Raw genomic sequence first — 18,078 nt, 5'->3', positions numbered from 1 at the left:
AGTGTGTGGAGAGGAAAGAAGTAACCTTTCTCTCTCTCTCTCTATTTCTTTCTCTCTCTCTCTCACACACACACACACACACCTTAAAAATATGAAGACCCTGTCTGTGTTAAAAGAGACAACTCTGGTGGTGTTAAAAGTAACAAAATGCGTTTTCTTAAACTGGACACAAAAATCACACTGGTTAAAAATAACCCACTATGTGTTGCTTTTAAAACATCTGCTTTGAGAGCACACTTAGCAAAGTGAGAAGCCGCTGTTTCACACAGAATTCAACACAGCAGAACAACAGACAGCAAAGCAGAACGAAAAGAAACAAAGAAAGCAGCTGAGATACTGCTGGCTTTCTGTCTGTTATACACAAAGTCTGTTTCAAACACGCAGCATGATAACTTTTACCTAAAATAAACCTTTCCAAAAGACTAAGAGCGTGATTTGCACTACATGAGAATCACAGAGGCACATTATGCCAGGCTACACTAAACGGAAATAAACAGAAATCCCATTTCCACAAGGAAATAACTTGAAAAGCTGAGGCCATTTAAGCTGAATGTTTAAGAAAAGTCACTGCAGACCATTCTTTACTGTGATGCTGGTGTAAAGATAGGAGGAAAATAATCTTCTAACTAGAGCTGAAAAATAATCACTTTTATATCAATAATTTGAAAGACTGCAATTTTTAAATTGCATGAGCTACACTTTTATTCATTACATATGTTATCAATAATGCTGTCTTAAGTTTTAAGTGAGAAATTTAACATAATAACATGGAGCTTGTGAATCGCATTTAGGTGAGCTAGACCAATAAGAAACAACCAGACACACGTGCTTTGTACATGACAACTGGTATTCTGGCACACTGTGTTCAGTATTCAAGCCTTAAGCCAGAAAAAGTGGGTATTCTCATCTTCTTGGTCAAAACAACAGGCCTGGCTTTGATTTATAGGAAATTATCCCAAGGTCAAAAATTAATATATAGATATTTCCCCAAATTGTTCAGCCCTAATTCTAACAAAAGTACTTTACACATGTTTCATCACTTTACACATATAGTTGGAGTTGATACAGTCACTGTAATAAACAGACCACCTTTTATTCATTCAATTTTTAGTCAAAAAGGCTATTTAAAGTTCTTCATTTTTCAACATCAGTAAAAAAGCAGTAAACCTATATTTAACAAAAAATTACATGGAAACCTAAAAACTTATTATAATTTTTTCATTATTTCATGTCCACTCGTTGCCTTTATTACAGCTTCCATTCATTTCAGAACACTTACTTTCAGTTTTTCAAAAAATATACAGTGATATTTTTCCACATCTCCAAAGTTTCTAAGTTTCTGAGTCTTAGAGGTTGATTGCATTTTCTGCTTCTTACAGTGTTGCAATAAGGACTCTGGGCTGGTCATAGTTGAGGAAACATCAACAGCTTCTTTATTTGATTTGCAAATTTTCTTCTTTTTGGTCTATTTTCTTTTCTCAGTAACAGCTTCTTGACAGCTACACATCCTTTCAGACTCATAGTGTTGAGCTGTCTTCTCACAGTGGAAGGATGAACAGAAACTCCTGTGGATTTTTTTACATCTGAAGCAAAAGTGGAGCTTGATTTTCTCCATTCTCTCAAAGATGAAAGCTTTAAGTGCTGTTTATCTCCAATTTTAGTGGTCTTTCAGGTCTTGCATAGTTGTTAGAGGTCCCATTTTCTCCTTATCGTTTAACAATCTTGAACACAAGGTAAATACTTTCATCTTCGTTATGCAAATGCAATATTTTATATCTAAACTCCTAGATAAACTGTACTTAAAAGTCATTCTGACTGGAATAAAAAATGTAGAGTGCTCTCTGACATCTGCACAGTACTGTAATATAATATCTCCTCTTTGGTCTGACACCAATCACATACACTAACCTATAATAATGTTTGATGGATTACAAGAGTAGTGTGTAAATAGTAATCATTCGCAATGTTTACTAGTATAACAATGTCACTCTGCCAACACACATACACACACACACACACACACACACACACACACACACACACACACACACACACACAGGTCTGGGGAAAAAAAAACCTATCCATCATCTTATCTTTTACAATGTTACAGCATTGAGGTTTCCACATTACTACAATGCATTATTTCTTAATCCTGCCCTAGCAACCCACGGCACTACACGGCTGCCCAGTCCACCAGTCCAGCTCATGAAGGACTCCATAATCAGTTGATCAGCTGGATCAGGTGTGTTGAATTAAGGAACACTGGAAACTGTGCAGTGCTGTAGGTCACCAGAAGAAAGATTGAGAAACACTGTTACAGACTACTTCAGTTTAGTTTTTAAGCCTATATGACTCCTGGTTTGGAAGTTTGGTTCAAAGAATAGGTACAGAACATTATGTGGACGTTCTTTAAACTTTAAAAAGGTTCTTTACACTCGCATCTTATTTACACCTTAATTAATTCAGAGTACAGACAAAAAAAAACAGCATACACTTCATTGCTGTCACTCTGTGTACTTCCTCCTGTAGGGAGTGCGCATTCAATCTTTACCGTGTGGGCTGTTATAACAATGCAGCAGAGCTGGGCCGAGATGAAGAATGAGAGCGGAATGCTGGATGCTTTAGAGCTCCACTCGAGTGTGGCTGAAGGCTGACCGCACACAGCAAACAAGGACAGCCAGAGGATGCAATCCCAGCATGCTCACTGTCTCACACTACACTGTATCAACTTCACTATGGTTTAATAGCCTCAGAAATTAACTCCCAAAACTCCAGGTTTCAGCTTTTAATCCTAAGGTCAATTAGCCAGCATCCAATTGCCAAACAGCCACTTTTACCTGCTTAGAAATTATAAAACACATGTAACGTGTCACTGTCATATCAAAACTCCTTTATATAGCCATTTGAAAATGTAGTTATCTTTTATGTTTTGCAAATATTTCATAATGAACAGACCAATAGATATTAGACAAAATGACTTTTTATACAAACATGCATTAAACTGAAGAATAGGCCAGGGTGAAAGGGCAATGTTATATTAAGTAATATTGTGATTATTGGTGACAGGTAAAAATGAACTGACAAAGAACTAGAGGGAACCAATTTCATTTTAAAGAGCATTATGAACACTTTATGAGTTTCTATAAGCATCTATAGCTGAAATCCAGTCTAAAGTCTGAAGTTTCTTCAGCAGAGGACAATATAATAGATAATCCTGGTTTTTCAACCTAAAAACAGTGCATTAATTATTTTTTATGTCACCCAGGCCTAGTTAAAAATATAATAAAATAATGAGTAAAGGTAGTGTTTCGGAAATACATAGTTCTGTTATAATAGCATCTTATTAAGACAGTAATAAGCAGCTATTAGTTTGTGGCAAGAAAGTTTGAACTTCTTGATGGGTCTGTATGCATTAAACAAAAAAATGCTTGTCATAAAAAACAAATACTTGTCATATTTGTCATGTAAACTAATGCCACATGTTCAGCCTTGTCTTTCAAGTGGTCATACTACAGCGGACAAACTGGTCATTTTTCTAGATAAAGCTGCGCAGTGTGCGGACCATAGAGAACGCAAGGCTGAACACCTGTCATGTGGCCATCATGGCAGTATTCAAGCGAACCGGATGATTACAAATACTTTGCGAGCTTCACGACAATTAATGAGGAATTACAGAAAAGCAGACTTTGTAGGTTTTGAGCTGAAATGCAGAGCCATTTGTTGGACTCTGCAGGGCCTTATGAAACATGCTTGTCCCACCTGTCAGATGCAAACTGATCCAGCTCATTATCTTACCTGGTAGGAGACCTAATCAACTCCTTTATGTGCAGCAATGCATGGATCCAACAATACTAGCAGAGACCATAAAATATTAGAAATGTGGCCTGATAATCCTGAATTCTAAAGACTGCAAACCATTAAGGCTCAGGTACAGTGACACAATACAGGGAATCAAAATGTTTGGTCTTGGTTGTAGGGCTGCACAACTCGGACAAAACATATTTGTAGTTTATTTTACAAGCTGTAGTTGATTTGCTGGCGTTACATGAAAAGTATATGAAAATAATACCTGTGGTAGATATTTTTACACTATGTATCAGTGTTTTTTAAATTATTATTAAGTGCTGTCAAGTCGGTTGATGTCCATATGGATAGTGTTTCTCCAGAATATCCTGTATTGTGTTTGGGTCTTCAGGCTTCCTAAATCAGAATTCCGATTTTTCAAAATTTCTTCACAGCTCAATCGCTGACATGTAATTCAGAGTGGTTGTGAAATGGTGCATTATAGAGAAACTTATTGACTCAGATTTCTTTACAGTGGTAGTGATGGGAACCAGGGGTTACAATGGCTACAGTGCAAATATAGCCATTTTATTTACTATCCAAAAACAATGAGTAAACCAATATGTGTCATCTGAGTTTTTATATGTAATGTTGAAAACGGTATAATAATGATAAACCCTAAAACAAATAATAAAGTTTTTTTCTGGGTATAATTTTGCCTTAAATGCCTTGCATATACCTCCCTGCAATGAACGGACTTTAAAATAAAAAAATAAAAATACAATGTCACCCAAAATCTTATGTGAAAACTATCAGAAAACAATGTCGCAGGCATCAGTCAATGTATTCATATCCATTTCACTGAATAACTTTCTGTGAGTTTTTAGACACATTACCCTGATTAAAGGCAACGCTATGAACATCTGGTTCCTCCCACCAGGGTGAACAATTCTGAATGGGTAAGTATCTCTAAAACAGCACGTTTCACATCAAACCACTCTGAATGACTTTAGTTACAACTTAACAACTGCATTATGGAGAACATTTTTTAAAAAAATTTGGAATTCCTCTTTTATGTTCTTTAAGGTTCATCCATCCATCATGTTGCTGGCCATCCTCTTCTTCTTTTACTATACCAAGCAGAAAAGTCTTTTACAATAAATTGGTTTGTCTCGTAGTATGTTCATACTAAGAAAGCTTCAGTTCAGTTATCAGTTGGTTATCAGGATTTCGTGTGAGGTTAGGCTTCATTTGGTCAACGATCAATTTTCTGCCATCCAAGAAAGATCCAGGACATTATTCATAAACTGCTAAACACTGGCCTACAGTCATGCAGATCAATGCTCGGCCAGTGAATTGTGGATAGCTGATGGTCAGATACTGCCCACATACTAAACATAAAATTACAGCAAACTGTTTTATGCACTGGGGACAGTTACCTGTTTTAAATCACATTATCAAACTCAGCTTAAAATCATATCATTTAAGACTTTCAATAATTACGATAACCATGCACAAAAGGGTCAGAAATCCGATGATACGCATGATATTATCATTGCTGTGGAAAATTCCTTTATATTACCTCCCAAAATGCTTTTCTGAGCATATTGTGGATATAATCTGAATATAAAGAACACTGAACAGCTGCAAAGAGAGGATAGTATTCTTGTTTACTTGGATTTAAGACAGTTCAGTGTGTGAAAGCTTGAATAACAATCATTGTTTTCAGTTTTTAATTGTATTTTTTTTATATGTCTCTACTGGCATTTTTTTGTCTGTTTCAATTTATCAAATCTCAGAAAAAAAAATTGTGATGCATATTATGTATCGTACTGTTATATTTTGGCCATCTCGCCACCCCTACATGTACACCTACTTTTCAAAAATGTAGCCACATTTCCATCTACTTTCTGCACAAGCTGCAAGTGATAAAATGAAAATGCATTAAATGATAATGAATAATTGAGATTTTTGCTCTTTGCGTAATGACATCATTTCCTGCAAAAAACTGTTACCATACATTTTTTTGTTTTAATTCTATTTGACAATTTCCATCTTTAATTTCATGTAGGTTGTAAATATATAAATATATTTTATTATTATTATATTATATATATATATATATATATTATATATATATTATTATATAAATATATATATTTTCTTTGTTTCTTTGTCATATAGAGCTGTTTAAGCACTATATAAAATTCTATCAAAACAATACCTGTACAGAAATACTGTCTTACTGTCCTATGGTGATAATAATTTAGTGTATATTTTGTGTTTTTTAATGTTTTTAATAATCACTATAATGCTGAGCATCGTGCTTCAAATTATTTCAATAATACCAAAAAACGCAATTAATTTGATCACCGATATCATGAATGGAGGTTTTCCTCAATCCCATCTCTAACATGCAAATGTGTTATCTGCAACATGCATGTGTGTTATCTGCAACTGTTACGAGCATGAGCATTTGTTATATGTGCTAATGAAGAGCAGCAATAACTGGTAAGATAAAACCATCTGGTAAGTGGGATAAACAAGAGAGACAGGTGGTCAAGCCTTGCGCAGACACACACACACACACACACACACACGCCCCCTACATACACAGTAGAGGATCAATTTCCAACTCTGAGCCTAACCCCTGATCTGGCTGTTAGCAGGGCTATCCCGCTGATCCTGGACGGAACAGCATGAGCAGACGGAGCCTCAACACCCCAATCCTGCAGCTTCAGCTCACTGCTGGCAGGATAAACCACTTCAGCACCAGGCTCGGCAGAACTGGCACTGTGCTCTCTTTAATACTCGGACACACTGGGAGCAGTTTATGTGGCATGCTTTTCCAGAGAAAATACCAGAAAATATTAAATCATCCTTTTACAGGGCTAACATTTTCCACATAATATCTACATTTAGACCTCATCTGGACTGTGCTGCTCTGCTCGGAGAGAACGCTAATGCAAGAGGTCACTGGGGATAACGTCTGCACTGCTGAAGCTCCACAGAGTCCTGACTGCTGCATTGCAGCACAGATGCAGACCACGCAGTGGAAAACAGCACTGTTAAATACACACACTGCAGGAAAAACCCTCTTCCGCTTATTCAGCTGACCAGCAATTAGGCCCAATACATGCCTGCATTCTGTCCCTACCAGCCTCTTTTCCTCTGTTTTCATAGTTTTCTTTCCACTTCTTTGCTATTGCACTATTATCATGTCCCTCGCTCATTCCCTCATCAGCTGCTCTGCGCTCAGCTCTACTGACCCACTTTGCTGCAGTGCTCGCTGAGAGAGAGAGAGTGAGACAGAGAGAGAGCGAGCAAGAGAAAGCCTGACACACATTTTCATGCATGTTTGATTAATACAGAAGACTGTTTATGTTCTCTGTGCAGATCTATACAAAAGTAAAACACTGTCAGGCAGCTTGTTCATTATTCAAACATTCACATGGATGGTATGTTACTGTAATAGCTTTTATTTTATTTTCATTTTGGTAAGTTTTATCTATAAAATACAGCATACACTACTGTGCAAAAGTCAGAGACCACCCTTTATTTATTTTATTTATTTATTTAACCACCCATTCAGTACAAATTATTCATTTTTCAGCAGATATTAATGAGGAGGTTAGATAATCCATTTGTAAAAGTAATCGGGAAGGAAATAAGTGAAAAAACAGGAGATTCCAAAACTAGAGCGCCAAAAATGATTCAAAGATACAGAGAAACTGGGGCTTCTAACAACCATGCAAGACCTGGTAGACCACCAAAACTTTCCCCATAAGATAAACAGTACCGAAAGCTTTCATCTTTGATAGAGGAGAAAATCAAGCTCAACTTTTACTCCATATCTGAAATAATACACAGGTGTTCCTATCCACAGGCAGATACACTAATTTTGATATTATGTTTATTTATTGTGGGTTTTGCGTTATTTTCTGTTAAATATATGTTTTCTCTTTTTTTCCTTAGGGTGACACATGGATTTGAAGATAATGGCCGATGTCACTGACACTTAAATAAATGAAGAGTGGCCTCTGTCTTTTGCACAGCACTGTATTTGAGTATTTCCTTGATACCATGAACATTTTTAACATTGCTAGCATTACTCATGTAATCTGTAAACTGATAGTTATTTAAAACCAGAAAGTTCACTTTGTAACTTCAGTTCTCAGCAGATGAGCACTGATAAAGACCATTGACTTCCATAGCGCATTGGGTAACAGGGTGTCTGTTTGACAGATCAGTGTCACTTCGCACGGAGCCTGTGTGAATCCAGCTCGTCCCGTTTGTCTTGGCCGTGTACATGACTGAACTTTTTACACAATTGCACATTACAGTACTGAGTCTGGCTGAGAGTTAAACAATACTGCACAGCAGTTCCTAATATGGACTTTTTTACTCAAATTCTGTCCTCCTCATAAACAGCAGTTAAATTGTTTTGGGTATTGTTTGAGTAAATGGTGACATTGTGTTTGAAAGGTGCCACAATAGTATGAATATGTCCATGCTGGATTCATGCATCTGAGTGAGACTTGTTGTAATTCAAGTACAAAACTGTACAGGCTGGCGAAAATGATCATAAGCAAAAGCCCAGTTGAGGCATTTCACAAATACAGCCTTTAAGAAGCAAAGAACTTCACAAAAACTCCAGCTACAAATGAGGTCAATCAATCTGAATGAGAGCACTCCTGAGCAAGCAAGCACTCCTTCACATCCTTTCATTTAGGTGCACTTCAGGAAAAAAGGACAGCTCCCCACTGAGTACTTCATATTTAATTAAGAACGATGGATCCAAATGGAATTAGCTGCTCCTTCTGAATCGAGATAATGCTCATTTTCCACTACTGACTAGACTCACTCAAGGGAATTATCAATCACTTCTGTCTGGACCTTTGAACTTTCAGTATACACTTGAATGAAACGTAAGATATGTGTCCATTGGCTGAAACCACAGACCTACACCACCCTATCAGAACCATCCTATGTGGCCAGTGTGACATGTTGGCTAACATATGAACTCAATCTAAGATATCTAAGAAGTTTCAATCAGCTAAATCACCACTGTAGATTTGCATGGACTGGAATCAGATTGGATTGAGGCTCCATTGCTAAGGAACCTGAGCAGTAAAACAGGGAAGCACTTGGCTGATAACATTTTCACCTCCGCTAAAATAGATAACAAATGTTTGGATAAAATTAATACTGGAGATAATGAAGTAATTTGCATTTGGCTTATGAAAACAGTCTGAAAAAACTATTTCCTAACAGTGGCCTGGAAACCAAGGCCAACATTTATCATGTCAAAGGGCCAGATGTTATGAAATGGACAGCCCTTCCATTTGCAACAATAAGTTACAAACTTCATTTGTAATGGTGACAGTGGAGCTCAGAAACAACACTGAACACAGTGGTTAAGACAGCTTTCAAAAAAGAAAGTGCTGAAGGAAACTCTCTTCAACTTCCACTGGGAAAGGGTTGGAAAGCCTAAAACTAACAGCTGCTGAGTCTCTGCTGATTGCAGCCCATGGTCAGATGTCTGCACCAACTGGTAACTTGGCATAATCTGCAAGCTGCTGACTTAAGAGGTCCCTTGTGAGGGCTGGGTTATCGATCTTAAGCCATCATACTGTATATCAAACCATTTTATGCTTTAAGTGCACTCTGAATGAGGTGTCGGACTAGCGGAAGGAATAAGGAGAGCTTGACAATCAGCCTGACAGAACACTACCTCAGTGACAATACATGAAGTGTTTTTCGCCCAGTTAACAGCTTCAAACTTCTTGAAACAGTACCAATGTGAATGTACAGTACATTCCTTTCATTCCTAAAAAAACATCCCCTACTGAGAAAAGACAAGAAAGCATGTGGAAGAGAATGAGGAATGTTGTTCACATGGAGTGAGTTCTAAAGCTTAACAGCTTAATCTGATTAAGAGCACCATGTGATGTCTGAGCGGAGGGTCCTAGCAATCATGAACATTAGCAAAATGTCAGGAATATCGCAGCCAGCATAATCCATTTCTAGCCATTTGCCAAAACATGAAAAAATGATCTGCTGACAGCTGAATACAGCACTTTATGAAATGTATGGTTTAGCATAAACTGAACCGAAGGCCAGGTGCTGACTATGCAAGACAAACTTTAAACGCATGGGCCGACCACACAGATACACTCTATAATTTTAACTGCAGTTGAAGTCAAGGCCAGGATCCCAAAGCGTCTATTTTAAAGGGAAGAACTGCTTTGGTGACAGAATGTTGCACCCACAGGATGTTGAAAACGCAGGATCCTTCCTGTGGAGCGCTGGGTTAAGCCACAGCATGACAGCCGACGGGCAAGCGCACCTACTGAAGACCTGTTTGGACTACACACTCTGAGTCCATGTACACCTCAGAGAATAAAACCCTCTTTCCTGACCCAGCATTTCCTGTTTGTACCCCACCTAATTTCCCTGCATGACTGCACAGCTGTTAGCAGAGTGCTGGGAGATGGCTTTCTATCTCCACTTTATTTTCCTCCTACTCTGTCCCCTCAGGCTGCATTCTTTACAATCCATATCAATTTGATAGAGTGAGTTTAGAATCCAAAACAGCACTTTGAAAACTCATTAGACTCCTTACTGCATTTCAGCAATACTGCATATTGCAGAGGAACATGTTAATATGGTTAGAAGCAGTTTTCCTGAGAATGAAGCTCTGCGGAAATGGGAATGACAACTACCTCTGAAGGCAAGAGATTTCTTTCTCACATAGCATCAACTTTTTTTATCACAGCATTCATCACATGAGCTGCTATGTAGTTTTCCTTGCGTGACTCACCCTGCTGGGTAGGCGACCAAACCTGAGCGAGGGTCACAGGCCAAAGCACGGTTCCCTGCAGTTGTAATTCCCAAAACCTTCTCAAGAGTGACCTGAGGAATGACAAGACAAAGATAAAAGATTAACAAGCGTGATAAGGAGAAAAAATGTTCAGTGGAAATTAGTTAAGCTCTTCTCGGTTAAAGAAGATAATTCGATAACAAAACAGACATTAAAAAAACACATTACCACCATGTCACATTCCACGTCACATTGACATATTGCTATCATTTCTAGATAAATGGAAAGGAAAGCTCTAGAGGAGGCGGGTACTTTGTCATGTGAACAACTGTTAGCATAACAGGTGCAGGACATCAGCTGACAACACCAACAGCAAACAGACAAGAAGACTCAAAAAAGAGATGCCACAAAGACTGATAAAACCTGACAGCAACATTCTTGCCTGAACTATGGAGATTATTTTCTATCATTTCGCCTGCCGGACTAGGAAAGGGTGTAATTTGCCTCTGTGCCAGGATGATGCATGTGGAGCTGATGAGAGACAATGTGCTACAAATTAACTGGGGTTGGTTCCTTTTCAAAAAGCTCCTGCAGAATAACTGCACTGTACAACAAACAGCTTAAAAAGACCAGCATGATTTTACAGACCAGAAGGGTTCCACTGGTAACTATTGCTCCAAAACAGTGCTGTCATTTGAAATGGAAATGATGAGTTAAGAATTTCCATTATGTTAAGCAGCTCCAGTGCAAAAGGCAAATGCTAGGTTACAAGTAAACACTCTCTATCGTTGCTCTTTGAAGTCTGGGCTAATTCAAACATATATAAAATAATGCATTGGTATTAAGTTCCTTTTGATATTAAACAACATACAATAGCAAACAACTGTCCTGGTAGTATACTACAGCACGCAATAAGATGGACAAATGCACTTACATCAGGTCCTTTAGCTTTCAACAGTCTCTTCACAGGGAACATTTTTCTTTTCAGTGCAATCCTATGTTAATGCCATTCATTAAACAAAAAGTTTCTCTTTACAATAGTCTGGCTCTGATTTTCAGTAAAGCAATGCAATTCACTGATTTCAAAACCAAAGGTCTATGAAATCCAGGACCCTGGACCCTGATAGGGTTGAGCAGGACCTTGTGTGTGAGTGGTCTCCTCAGTGAGGACAACCCTCAGATTAGTTTTCTACTCTTCTATATGTGCCAACCGTGCCTGGTCACATGAGACAAACCTCAGCCAATAGTGTTTCTCCACTCAGGTTCTTCAAGGACTGGAGAATAAGTGGTTAAAACAATACAATAAACTAGCATTAGTGGTACAGAACTAACCTTAATGGGTCATCAAACTTCAAGCTCTGCTGTAAGAGGACAGTAGGTATATATTTTTTATTTGGCCAGAGTGTCCCTTCAATGAGACACATACTCAAACCTGAATAGCTGATCATTTAGGCTTTACATTAGGTTACAGGTTATTAGAATATATGTATGGATATCCAAACTCACTACAGCATTTGTTTACTTATTCAGGTATTTGATTAAGGCATCAAGTGGATATTAAACCACCTGTGTTTTTGCTTTGAGATGTTAGGCAGCTCATGCACCTCAAGGTTTAAGTCATGGAAATTAATACAGACATAAGGAGTGACGCTTTGCATCAGTGACATTGTGTCCCACAGTGTATTCATAAAAAATAAAGTATATTATCTTTGGAATATTTTCTCTTTGTAAAATGGGACAAAATATTAAATTGGATATAGTAAAACAGGACAGAATATGCTTGGCTGGCCATCAGTATACAGTGCACAAACATAACCTATGTGCGAGAAACACTGTTTAAATATGGCGCACAAGTTGCAGCACAGTTAAACAGCTAATGTAAATGCTGGACCCAATGACTTATTAAAGATAATGTTTACATTTTCTTCAAATTGTCACCTGCTCCCAAAGTCATGTTTACACAATTATAAAATAATAAATCAGCCCCATCTTCTACCATACCAAGTATGGCTGTATAGCATCACTGAAACGGTCATGAAAGACCGCTGTACTCCATCCATGAAGTACAATAACTGTTTACAAATGTTCCCCATTGTTTTACAGAAGACTAACACAGACTATATAGTTTGAGAACAAAGGCAATATGGTGGAAATATGATGGAGGAATTTCATATGCATGCTGTTTGTACCTCGAAACAAGGCAAAGGTCATCGCTGAGGAGTTTTAAAGCTGCAGGCTACATTTCAACCAGACATTTCCAGAAATCTTTTTCCAACTCCAGTACTATGTACAGGCAAAGAAAGAGATTTAAAGCCAAGGGTCAGCAAGCACTGTGCAACTGGGAGGAGCAGTTATGCCTTTGATGCTGCACAACACATGGGCCTCAGGAAACAAAACCCAGTCTAGAACTACTGAACGAACCCCCTCGCATGCACACACGCACACACACAAGCTCGCTTTGTCTGGCTCTGTCCCCGAGAGAATCTTCAGTTCCTTTAGCCAGGAGTTGAATGTTGTCTTTTATGAAGCAGTGGTACACTGTTTAAAATCTTCTGCGTGGCAATAAATTATGCATTTTAATGTGGCTTGTCAGTCAAAAACGGCTCAACGGATTCACATGGCACAGATTTGTACTTAAGATGTTATTAGGGGCTTATTGATGATCATGCATGAACATGGACTGTGTAACATAGAGTTGAGCACATTTTACAGTGGACTTATAAGGCTGCCTGAGACTTGCTGACCCAATGTAGTCGAGTACAGCAAATACACTTGTGTTTCTGTGAAAGTGTTACAGTCAGTTCCTGCAGTTAGCAGTGTCTGTAATGGAGAGCAGGGTTCAACACTTGAATGAGTGTTTCTGGATGGCTTAACAGTATGAACAATCCTTAAGTCACAGGCACCCTCAGGCTTAAATAGGAAAGTACAGTCACCATTTGTCTACGGCAGTAAACAGACAATCAGAACGGAATGCAATGCTCAGTTAGCTGCTTACATGCATTAACAGTTGCACACACTAAACAAAGTCAGTTTTGATAGCAAGTATCAGAATAGAATTCCAAAACAGACATTTTTCCATGCTGCAAAAAAAAGCTCAAGCATTCATCTATGAGAATACACAGGATGTGCTTATACTTGTATAACCAGTGCCATTAGGAAGAACAAATGGTATGTGCAATAAAAGGCTGCGCCAATGATAAAACGATCTGATGCTTCAGCACTCCGGGAAAGACTTGGCTAAACATTATTACAGAACGCAAAGTTGACCAGTTTGGGTATTTAATAGCTTTACACGTCATTAGCAGCAGATAAGAGTTAAAGGAACCCAACGGGCAAATATAGGTTACTGCAGCTTGTCATTAACAGAGAATTTCATTGTTATGATCCAGTGGCAATCCTGGGTGGAAGTACCTTGCCTAATGGTGCTTGTGTAAATCCTAAAAAACACACATAAAAAAGCCTCAGTGAACACTTCGATAAAGAGTGAAATAGCCCACACTGCCCACACCAGGCAGCCGTCATGTACATGGCTTTCGACCGCAAACAACCAGGCTACCGGCGAATACGGACACCATATGCTTCCCTACTGTAATGTACAGTAGACTACGTACCTTATTTCCTAGGCTTTCTTTGTTGTTTCCGCCTTTATTTTTCCTTAGCTTGATTGAAGGAGACCGGAGGAGATTTTTAATCCGGTTTTTAATTGTAGAGTTTTCCACCGTCATCTTGAGCTCGTGTCATGAGAATGTTAACGTCACTAGCGTTAACGTTAACCTACCTTAGCCAGATCTGTGTAAGATCGACAAGTGTGACCCCTTTTTAGCCTCGTTTTTAAAAAATCGTTACATGACCACAGAAATAAAGGCGCCGCTGCTTCATTTTCTCTCGACCGTGCAAACACAGTGAACAGCCCCGAGGTCGTGCTCCGAAAAGGCTGAAATCGCCTCTTCTTCTCCGCACTCCAGCCGCTCCAATCAGTCAGTCAGCTCCGCTTCGCTCCGGGGGAGGAATATTTCCACTGGATGTGGTGGTGAAATTGAGCATGTTTCACTCTCCCGCAGTCAGCAGTTTCTCAGTGAACCCGTCACAGTCTTTTCTTAGGGGAGATGCCCCCTGTCATGTCCCCTGCACACAACCGAAAAAAAAACACACAGAGACGAGGTTGGTTGGTGAATGCGGGAGGAGGGACGATGAGGATTAAGCTTCAGTAACCAGCTGTTCGCCGCTTCAGCCGTACTACTAATGAATTGAACTAGCCTAATGTTTTCCTCGCTTAGTTAAACTCAGCTACAAAGCTCACGCGAAAGGAAAGGCAGCGAGAGAATAAACAAAACTGTTCATTCTGATAGTAGTTTATGTCACTGTTGGGGTAAAGTTTAGCTAAAAATGCCGACAGCTGATTCCTTCATGACAAAAAACGCATGATTTGCAAGCTGTGCACTCACCGGCTTTTGCTACAGGTCACATTGTACTGTATCAACGGCTTCTTCCCTACAGACTAGCATCTGAACGCCTGCTATAAAGCTGCTCATGCAGCAGCCGAGCTTCACTTGAGAAAGCTGTTAAATTAAAGTTAGCTTGTTAGCCTTAGCTAACTAGCGAGCGTCCTAGCCAACACTCATCCAGTGATCTGGCAACGTTAGCTACCGTGTCGCTGGCCGCGGAGGCATAAGTCTCATTTGCCGAAATAGTTTGTTAGCTAGCTAATAACTTACTCCCGGTGACCATTTATCTATCGCTGGAGGAGGTCACAAAACTAAACCCGAGAACAGTGTGGCTACCGTGGTTTAATGCTAGTTAGCCGGCTGAATCCGACAACAGTGGTCAGTCAGTCAGCATCTGTTTGGATGGTAAATTAACTGGAGGACAACTCTGCCATCCAGCGTCTACCAGATTTTTCCCAACACGCCAAACATTTCAAATTAGAAACTGTAAAATGAATGGGGAGAAAGAAAACTTACCCCCGTTTGGCAAATTTTATAGAATAATAGCTACAAGTCCAAACTGTTGCTAGCAGCCTTAATTTGAAAGAAAACAGGTTGTAATTATTACGGCTTGTAATGTTGTAATGATGACAAGTAAAACATAGTTCATAATGTAAATAAAGACTGTCCCTGTTAGTTGTTTAAAATTTTGAGTCTATATATATATATATATATATATATGAAAACAAAAATAATTCAAATAACTAATTATAATAACTAAGGTTTCAACAATATTACAGTTTACTATAAGAAGGTGCAGGAATACTGTAGAAGGCGACATATAGATTATTAATAGCACTATATAAATCTGTAGAAATAGATTTCTCATACTATAACTACAGATCTTATAGTATTACTGTAGATCAGGGTTGCCCAAATGTGGTAAGTTACTCTAAACCAAGCTTTTTTTTTAATGCTTTAATGCATTATACAAACAAGTAAGGGGGAGCAACCATTTAAACAAAATAACACATGCCAGGTGCTAACATGCAGAAATAAATAATAACAGGTCTACAAAAATTAGCTAGCAATCTTATTGTACACATTCACCAGTTTAAGTGCTAAGTAGACAAAGAATGCAAAGCAACCATAAAATGAATTAAGCACAGAAAGAGACAAACACTGGTTGTTTATCACTCAATTAACATTTGTGGATAAAAAGTCTGGGCACCTCACCTATAGATAGTTCTGTAAGGTATGTGTTTGTGGACCCTAGAAAGCAAGGAGGATCTTCATTATATGGATATAAAATTCTGATGCTTTGACTTGTGCCCGTCTCTGCCTAGCATCACCATACAAAAAGTCAAAGCTGCATTTTTTCCATATAGCAGAGGCTGTAATTTTATTAAGCCACAACAGAAAGTTTGACACTGAATCACACTGAAAAGGTTCATACAGGTACAGGCAACAATTCCCAACTTTCTCCCCCCATCCTCTTGATACACTATATTCACAACACAATGTAGATCAGGATAAAGTGCAATACTGTACAAACAACAAATCGATCACTGTGAACCTACAAGTGATTTTGCTATATTTATTGAACAACCATATGTTTATCTTGACTGCCTCGAAGTTGGACCACACTGACAGGTTCCACAGGAGGAGCTGTTTTCTGTTTTTTCTCCTTCCGCAGCCACTTTTGCCTACAGCTAATCAACCAACCCATTGCCCTGTGAATCTTCTCCATGCAGCCCTGGTGCATATGGAAAATGAAGGGATCTAGGCATGCATTGAGACAGTACAGCAACTCAGAGGTATCCATTAGCAGATTGACTACCCACGCTACCCAACAAGTGTTATTACAGTCATTAAGAGTGAAGAAGAGTATGCATGCCACAATGTGCAGCAGCTGCCCTGGCACCCAGCAAATCAGGAAATTGGCTATGAAAACAGAGATCAGCCAGATGGTCTTGTCTTGAACTTGCAAGTTGGCTTGGCCCCACTTCTGTCTTGACTGTTTTATTCGGGCAATAATCTTTGCATAGGATGGAATGATGAGAAGCAGAGGCACAGAAACTTGGATAGAGTAGTATGACAAAACATTGTATGCAGCTTTGGTAGTCTTGAACCTGGAGATCACCACTGCTCCACAAATGTGGACACCACTCCTCCTCACCCAGTACAGGATGTTGGGGTAGCTGAGGTACATGAGGAGGGCAGTGATGGCCCAGAGCAGCAGGGAAACCAACGCGCTGTTCCAAGTAGTGCGGATCATTCTAGATTCCAGTGGGAAGACTATGGCCATGAAGCGATCAGTACTAATGGCGCAAATGAACATGGTGCTAGATGTTAAACCCACAAAGTAGAAGATCTTAAAGAGAATGCAGGGGATGTGGCCCATTCTCCAGTTGTAGTCTGCGCTCATGGACAGAGCCAAAGGTGTTACAGAGACGAGATAGACAAGATCACCTAAGGCCAGGTTCAGGACACCAATGGAACCAATACTCCAAGGTTGGGAGGGTCGCAGGCAGGTCCACAAGCTCCCTAGGTTTCCAATGATGCCAATGACTGAAAGCATGTGAAGCACAAGAGGAATAAAGTTCACAGCATATTTGCGGTTGTAGGGGCAGTGACTGTATGGAATCAAAGGCAGGACAAGGTCGTGAGTGTCGGAGCAGTTATTATTCCAAGCACTGTTGTTGACTTCAGACATTTCTCGTTTGTCTCTTGAATTCCTTATTAGAAGGAAAAAGAAATATCAGTCAGCACAGACTACCCATTCTCTTTGCAAAATCCTGAACTGGACTAAAATTTAGCATAGATTAACATAATTTCATAGCTCATAACTGAAAAACATCAGTAAACATAAGTAATTAATTTGCAGTCAACAGAAACACACCATAAATTGAACAAAAATACTAGGAAATATTACAACTTACTTTCAGAAGCGGCTACTGGACTTTTAGAATTCTCTCTGCTGCCACCTGCTTTATATAAGCCCATCTTTCTCCTGTTTCTCCCCCTATAGGAGTGGTTCCTTGTTCT

General features: G+C 39.0%; 2 protein-coding genes across 2 annotated transcripts in view; both read right to left on the bottom strand.

Annotated features, from left to right (window-relative positions):
• mapkbp1 (mitogen-activated protein kinase binding protein 1) overlaps positions 1-14,781 on the bottom strand; it is a 54,005-nt gene extending 39,224 nt beyond the window's left edge. The window contains exons 1-2 of the mRNA XM_036593113.1: positions 14,218-14,781; positions 10,607-10,698 (exon numbers count right to left, since the gene is read on the bottom strand). Of these exons, the coding sequence (XP_036449006.1) occupies positions 10,607-10,698; positions 14,218-14,331 (206 nt within the window). The 5' untranslated portion in view covers positions 14,332-14,781. The remainder of the gene's footprint in view (positions 1-10,606; positions 10,699-14,217) is intronic.
• LOC118823193 (type-2 angiotensin II receptor) lies at positions 14,691-17,746 on the bottom strand. The gene is made up of 2 exons (XM_036592629.1): positions 16,741-17,746; positions 14,691-14,731 (listed from the first exon to the last, which is right to left on the bottom strand). Exons 1-2 carry the CDS (start codon positions 17,744-17,746, stop codon positions 14,691-14,693), a joined length of 1,047 nt encoding a protein of 348 aa, XP_036448522.1.
• Positions 17,747-18,078: the final 332 nt, after the last annotated feature.

The sequence above is a fragment of the Colossoma macropomum genome, unplaced genomic scaffold (assembly GCF_904425465.1).
Source record: "Colossoma macropomum unplaced genomic scaffold, Colossoma_macropomum, whole genome shotgun sequence".
In the NCBI taxonomy this organism is placed as follows: Eukaryota; Metazoa; Chordata; class Actinopteri; order Characiformes; family Serrasalmidae; genus Colossoma; species Colossoma macropomum.
This window is presented reverse-complemented; position numbering and strand designations above follow the sequence as displayed.

Excerpts from the sequence above, each read along its gene's own strand:
- LOC118823193 (XM_036592629.1), bottom strand. The coding sequence starts at position 17,746 with ATGTCTGAAGTCAACAACAGTGCTTGGAATAATAACTGCTCCGACACT. Across the intron at positions 14,732-16,740 it reads AATGGGTTGGTTGATTAGCT|GGGACATGACAGGGGGCATC; the intron begins GTAGGCAAAAGT and ends GGTTGTGTGCAG.